The 7,688-nt window shown below is 36.3% G+C and overlaps 1 protein-coding gene across 1 annotated transcript; it reads right to left on the bottom strand.

The window, feature by feature from the left end:
- Positions 1–2,879: 2,879 nt before the first annotated feature.
- LOC143582048 (protein FAR1-RELATED SEQUENCE 5-like) lies at positions 2,880–4,324 on the bottom strand. Its single transcript, XM_077064700.1, has 5 exons — positions 4,304–4,324; positions 3,942–4,226; positions 3,658–3,846; positions 3,393–3,517; positions 2,880–3,171 (listed from the first exon to the last, which is right to left on the bottom strand). Exons 1-5 carry the CDS (start codon positions 4,322–4,324, stop codon positions 2,880–2,882), a joined length of 912 nt encoding a protein of 303 aa, XP_076920815.1.
- Positions 4,325–7,688: the final 3,364 nt, after the last annotated feature.

Raw genomic sequence — 7,688 nt, 5'->3', positions numbered from 1 at the left:
TAAAATATTAGTAACCTCGTTGTTAAAGTTCTAGTATGTTGTTAAAATATTTGTAACCTGGTTGTTGTCATCATTACCAAAAGCCTTTATTTGATTGTGTAAAAGCATTAAAATTCGATTACGTTGTTAAAATATTTATTGTTTACGTGGAATAGTAGGTGTGACACTTGCGTAGTTGTACTGTAGTTGATTGTACACATGGAACAGGAAAACAAACAGTTACAAAAATATAAGTCGGGGGACCATTTATAAAATCAATAAAAATGTTGGGGGGGAGTATACTTAATTTCTGAACACGTGACAATTTGGAGAACATTCGAAAAAAATAAAAATGTTAGTTTGACCAACAGGTATGCTAGTTTGTTGACAATACGATTTCGGGACAATGACCATACGATTTATTATATAAAAAATATGAAGCATGTTTATATAACACATCAATGTTAACATATGTTTTAAGATACCATAAAACATATGTTTCCAAATTAACATATGTTTTCAATTACAACCTAACATATGTTATCCATGTTACCGAACTTGAACTATTGTTACAAAACATATGTTCACACTTTCTTCTAACATGGCATGATCGAGTGATGAATGGAAAAAAATAAGCTAAAAAGCATATAGCTTGCATTTCGAAAACATAGTTAAAAGCATATAGTTAGAAGAAAAGTTGTAGACTTAAAGGTCAGTTTATGTGGGATCCGTTTGTATGATGAGTGAAATTAAAGATTAATTTATTGTAACAACTACTAACAGCCCATTAGTTAAAAACCATATAGCTTGTATTTCGAAAACATAGTTACAAAAAAATATATACCCAAAATAACGAACAGAAAAAAAAAGGAAAACACGCTTTATAAATGCTGCTACATGTCTTCGTCTTCGTATATAAATGCTACAAAAAGTACACCTGATGTTAAAAAAGAAAAAATGTTTTTTAAAGCACATTGTACTATGTTGTACTTTTATAAGTTAGATCATATTGTTTTCAACCTAGTACTCTTGGTAGGGTCACATTTACCTCGTAATATATATTATGTAGGATGATAAGACAGGTCCTTGATAAGGCATATCAGCTAAAGATAAAGCTAGTTAAGTAGGATAAGACAACTACGAATGACAACTAAAAGCATGTACAATACACTTTAATACTTGATAAAGTAAGCTATCTAAGTAACCAAACCAAACTAGGGTCCCAACCAAACTAAAAAAAAACTAAATAAAAAATAAGAGAACCAAAAAAAAGTTAACACGACAACAAGAATGTCCTTAACGCGTATTTGACGTCCCAAAACTTTAACATCATCTTCATGCTTGTTTTTTGATTTCAACAACCCAAGAATGATTTGCTTAGAACGGTCACACATAGGCTGATCTAGCCAAACAAAATAACCACACTTGTTCTTCTGCATTTTAAAAAAAAAAACAAAAAAGGAAAATGAAAATTACAAAAGTATAGTGTATTTAACAGAATTGTATACCATATGAGGACATGAATAAAAACGGCGTCTAGGATTCAAATCGGTCCAAGACGTACGTAAGGTGGCAACCTTATGGCAGTAGCAGACATACATACTAATGAGACTGATTTTATGAATGTGGTTTTCAAGGCAGCCGTGTGAAATGACTTGGTGAGTGTTGGATGGGTATTTAACAACAACTGAGCGGGTAGAGATAAAAAAATGTTAAAATAATAAAATAAAATAAATATAAGAGAGAATATGGTAGGAGGGGGAAGTTGTAGAATAACTAATGGGTCCTTGAACTAGTACAGCTGTCACGTGAACTATGGGATGATAGGAGGGGAAACAGCTGTCACGTGAACTATGGGTCCTTGACACAATTCCCAATATAGTAAAAATAAGTAGCAACCAAACCCAAATTTTGTTGAACTAGTACATTTAAAAAAAAGAAAATAAAATCCTCTACATATTACACATATATTGGGAAAACACTTAAAAAAACCACCTAATACATTTAAGGGTGGTAGATACAACATGGGATCCCGTTCCCAGATACATTTAACATAAATAAAAACTAAAAACATCCCTTAAACAACATAACAAGAGTACACACTTTCAGAAAGTGAACATCTACACTGAGGGGGTCACAAAACTAACGAACAAAGTAGAAACGTTTGCAACAGTGACAGAAGTCAAAAGACGGAGTTGGGTAAGGAAAAAGAGTGGTGATGTTAGGGAGGGGATTGTCAAAATTATAGTAAAACATCCATTCGTATCATGATGTTGACCGCAGGGACTTGAATTTCTTATACAACTTTGCTCAACTTTGGGCCTCTCAACCTTAGGAGTTTTGTACTTAAAATCTTCAACTTTAGGTTCAACGAAATTTGGGTGAATTTTGATGGAAGGTAGGTTCTCTCTTTTGACCACAGGTTTAAAGTGCATTCTGGGAAGATGACTCTATTTTAATCTTAGAAAAAGGAACTAATCTATGTCGAGGTGCAGAAATGATAAAAATTGGAAAAGGGGATGTTGAAGAAAACAAGAGTTTAACTATCTCCTTATCCTTTATATAATGAAAAAAGGTGAGGGAGGTTAGATGAAGGTTTAATGTGTTAATAAATATGGTGGTAAATGTAAGTCCAAAGGGCAAATGGTTGTTAAGTCCCAAATGTTGGTTATATCTTTCCTTTTTAAGAAATTTATTAAAAAAGAAAAAGTAAAAAAAAGGACCTTGCAAAAAACAAAAAAAAATAAAACGGGATAACCATTAAACAAACTTGCAAATGTCATACATGATCCTTAGGTAGTAATTAGGAAAGAGCATGCTAAAATATTATAACAAAATAAGAATCAAAAACTAAACATGCCTTCCTATGAAATTTATTTATTAACCCAACCATGAACTACCTAAACATTGTCGCTGCTTTCTAGATCTGCGAAATACTTTTTCTTCTTGTTCTTGGGATTTAAAGGACAATTACGAGAATCATGATGAACATACTCACTACAAGTACGACATAACCTTGCGGCTTTACCTTCCTTCTCGACAATATTTTCCGAGTCACCCATCACTCGACGAACCTTGCCACATCCTTTTGTGCGAACAGCATCCGGATTCTCAATAAAATCATCACCTTCGTTGACATTCCCAATAATTTCTTCAAAAACAGATTCGTTATCATCTACGACATCCGCATTTCTAAAATTTTTTCAAAGAACAAAGACTTTAACTCTTTTATCTTCATAGCAAAAGAGTTCAGACCTTCAGAGTCAACCCTCAACATGTCAACACACTGACTTACCATCTCCAAAACCTCAAAATGTAAAACACTTTGAGGATTGGAATCCACACTAAAACGATTTGAAATTGAGAAAACAGTTCTAGGTAGAACATCCCGTTTCCACCTATCACTTACATACTTCAACGGGATCTTGTCAACTTTTTTAATTCTATAAACACAAAACACATGGCGGCATAAAAAACCAATACGAGTGAATCCCATACAAGAACAAGAGGCCGAGTTGTCAGCAGGATCAAAGTTAACCTGTACGATAAAAATAAAATGTATGACTATAACATATGTTAACGTAGACTTCACTTATAACATACGTTTTCAGGTAAACGTATAATATATGTTAAAAACAAAAATTATGTTAAAGTGACCAAACTGGATCGTTAACTTACCAGAAAAATGTTGGTTATGTCCTTCCTTTTGTCCAAGTGAGTCACGGAATATAAAACATGATCATCAATGGATTCAGTATGTGTTACATAACAACAATACTTCCCTTTCATTATCTCCTTTCTAACTTCATTAAAGATGGCTTGAGTGTACAACTCAAATGCATGTCTCTCTATTTCTTCCCAGTTGTACTTTTAAATGAAACAGATGAAGTCTTATACTCACAACTTCTTTGAGAGTAACGTTGACTGTCTAGTCTAGACTCCATACATAGCATAAATTGGACAAGAGTGTTAGCGCTAGTTGAGTTGACTTTAAATGTTGCATTAGAGCTTTCACAACGAGATGTAGTCTTCATCAAACAACAAAAAGGGATCTCTCGAAAATAAGCAGGAACCAAATGATCACGAATCTCAAACATATCATTCAACCACTCATTGTCTTGTAAACCAAACTTCTCAATAAGATAGTGCCATCTGGAATCAAATGTATCAAGGGTGATAAACATATTCCAAACCAAACGATGAATTCTAGAACGAACATTAGTATTCTCAATAACATCACCAGACACCTAATGTAAAAAGAAACAAAAACATATCAAAAAAACAAAACACTGATGCAAAGCCTAAGACGTGACTCAGAAAATACCTTGGCCGGCAATTTCTTCATTATGTGCCACATGCAAAGCCTATGTGTCACACCCTCACTTAAGGGCTAGGCGTGTGGCCCAATAGTTGATACCATATTTGTATATAAATCAGAGTTACGTTTGATTAGCGGAAGTCTTATAAAATATAAGGATCAAAGTTGTAATATTACAAAAGACGGGAATATAAAAGATTCTCGTTTAAGTTTCAAAAGATTACTTGTTTTAGTTACAAACCACCATTCATTATATTAAGTATATACAAAACAAATCCAAGCCATCGGATATATAAATAGAACTTCGACATTCCAAGTGCTAATCTTGTTCACCTGCAAAATGTAAATAAAATACGTCAACAACGAATGCTGGTGAACACGCTGACGCTAAAACATTTTCTTTTACTTTATTACCCCTAGAGACTACGCCTGCCTCGGCCCATCGTGGCTTAGGAATAATAAAGTTAAATAACACATTTATAAATTCAAGTCTCTACTCTAGGTCACCTCAGCAAACACATTTATAAATTATAAACCTTTAGTTTATATATAAAAACACGATGTTTCTTCTTTTCTAAGAAACGTGTTCTTTTTCTTTTATTATTTAAGAATACTCATTATTGCTTAAATAATAATTTCATAACAAAGAATATACATATATACTTACACACATATATACGCATTTATAATTTATTCTTTCATTCTTTTCTTTGTTATGTTTATTTCTCTTTTATCGAGGTATCGAGTATAACCTCGACTTAAGGCTTAAGCCATTAATATAATATTATATTATATTCATTTTGTCGTTACGCCTAACCTTGTTGGCGTTTTTGGAAACCCTTAAGAACTTGAGCAGCACTCCAACGCCGCTTATTTTTCTTGATCAACTTTGGTATACCTTCCTTGGCACGCCAACGATCACCAATCTTCGACAACTGCCGACACGCCTTTCGAGAACAAACACCTTCTTGGTTGTATGTGGGTGGAGGGTGGCACGCACTTCGAGGAAACGTCGACACAGAAATCGAGCAATCGGGACACGTTTATCGAGGAAATAAGGCACGAATTTCGAGGTAAGGTACTATGGCTAGAGGGATGTTAGAGAGAGAAAGGGATACTGATTTTTGGTGTGGAGAGATGAGATCCCAGACTTGCTATTTATAGGCATTTTCTGGGATCCCATCGCGGTACGCGACGGAGTCCTTGACACCCGTCGCGTAGCGCGACATACCCTCACACAGTCACAGGCACCTTGGCGAACGTGTTGCCATGTGTCACAACGTGTCAGGCCACGTCATCGCGGTACGCGATGACGTGGCTCAACAGCGATCGCGTATCGCTGTTGACTTCATCTAGAAACTTATACCAAGCCCCATCGCGATACGCGATGGGCTTGTCCTTTGTCCCGTCGCGTATCGCGATAGGACAAGAAAACAGAATTTTCACTTTAAACCATAAGGTTTGGGATTTGGCATATTTGGTCCCTTGACTTTGGAAAGTTTACATTTTGAACTCGAAATTTTCTCGATGTTACATCCTCCCCACCTTGAAAGCAATATCGTCCTCGAGATTGCTTTACAAGAAAAAATGGGGTATTTATTTCTCATTTCTGATTCAAGTTCCCATGTATATTCGGGCCCTCTACGCGAGTCTTATTTAACTTTCACAATTTTCAACGTTTTTCTTTTTAATTTCTTTGTTTTGAATATTGAATTTGAATTGGACGTTCTACGAATTTTAAGTTTTCATTTATTTCAACATCTTTTAATGGCATAGCTAAAGATTCATCGGTCAAGCATTTACGCAGATTCGAAACATGGAATACATCGTGTATCCATTGCATTTCCTCAGGAAGTCGCAAACTGTATGCAACGGTGCCGATTCGTTCAAGCATCTCGAAAGGTCCAACGAATCGAGGACTTAATTTTCCTTTCTTATCGAAGCGAACAACACCTCTCCAAGGCTTACGACGGATATCGGCGTAAATCTTTGGCGATCACGTGTCGTCTTAAGTCTTTCTCGGATTTGGAGAATCTTGTCGGTGGTTTCTTGGACTATCTCGGGTCCAGATAATTGACTGTCTCGGGTTTCAGACCAGCACACGGGCGTTCTACACTTTGGACAATATAATATCTCGAATGGTGCGACTTGAATACTTGTGTGATAACTGTTATTATACGAGAATTCCATTAGGGGTAGGTGGTCATCCCAACTTCCACCTAAGTCGATCACACAAGCTCGGAGCAAGTCTTACAACGTTTGAATCGTTCTCTCGCTTTGCCCATCGGTTTGCGGATGATAGGCAGTGCTAAGGTAAAGCTTTGTGTCGAGTGCTTGTTGGAAGCTCTTCCAGAAATGAGACGTAAAACGACTGTCTCTATCAGAGATTATAAACAGCGGTAATCCATGTAAAGCAAAGATGTTGTTCACATAAATACTCGCTAGTCTATCCATAGAGTATGATTCATTGATGGATATAAAATGCGCGGACTTTGTTAGGAGGTCCACAATTACCCAAATAGCATTGTGTTGTCAAGTCGTCTTTGGGAGTTTAGTGATGAAATCCATAGTGATTAACTCCCACTTCCACACGGGAAGTTCGGGTTGCTGAAGCAGTCCCGAAAGCTTTTGGTGTTCAGCCTTGACTTTCAAACATGTTAAACATTTCGCCACATGTGAAGCGACATCCCTTTTCATCCCGTTCCACCAATAGTTAGACTTGAGATTATGGTACATTTTGTCGCTCCCGGGATGCATCATATACTTGGATTTACGGGCTTCATTCAAAATTTTCTTACACAAGTCCCCAACGATTGGTACCCAAATCCTATTACCGAGTCTAAGGATACCATCGTCACCCTTGACTAGCGAGTCAATGGTGCCGTTACGTTCGTTTTCGTCGGAGATTTGGTTTTCATTGATCGCTTGGATTGGAGCAGATTTGATTTGTTCGAAGAGATCAACTTGGAGTTCTGGCCTAAATGCTCGGACTCTTTTTAGCTTCTCGTGTTCTTTACGACTTAAGGCATCAGCCATGACGTTGGCTTTGCCTTCATGATAAACAATCTCATAATCATATTCGTTGAGAGTCTCCATCCAGCGTCGTTGGCGCATATTGAGCTCTTTTTGATCAAAGATGTGCTTTAAGCTCTTATGATCAGTGTACACGGTAAATCTTATTCCATAGAGATAGTGCCTCCATATCTTAAGTGCAAAGATTATGGCGCCTAACTCTAGATCGTGAGTCGTATAATTTTTCTCGTGTACTTTGAGTTGACGAGAGGGGTAAGCGATTAATTTCTTGCGTTGCATTATTACACATCCCAAACCAGAGTGAGATGCGTCACTAAATACAACAAAATCTTCGGTACCTTGTAGCAAGGCCAGTATC

The sequence above is a fragment of the Bidens hawaiensis genome, unplaced genomic scaffold (genome assembly GCF_021521415.1).
Source record: "Bidens hawaiensis isolate Kalapana, Puna unplaced genomic scaffold, B.hawaiensis_p1.1 tig00031426_1, whole genome shotgun sequence".
In the NCBI taxonomy this organism is placed as follows: Eukaryota; Viridiplantae; Streptophyta; class Magnoliopsida; order Asterales; family Asteraceae; genus Bidens; species Bidens hawaiensis.
This window is presented reverse-complemented; position numbering and strand designations above follow the sequence as displayed.

Excerpts from the sequence above, each read along its gene's own strand:
- LOC143582048 (XM_077064700.1), bottom strand. The coding sequence starts at position 4,324 with ATGAAGAAATTGCCGGCCAAG. Across the intron at positions 4,227-4,303 it reads TGAAGAAATTGCCGGCCAAG|GTGTCTGGTGATGTTATTGA; the intron begins GTATTTTCTGAG and ends TTTTTACATTAG. Across the intron at positions 3,172-3,392 it reads GTTGACAAGATCCCGTTGAA|AAATGCGGATGTCGTAGATG; the intron begins GTATGTAAGTGA and ends AAAAAATTTTAG.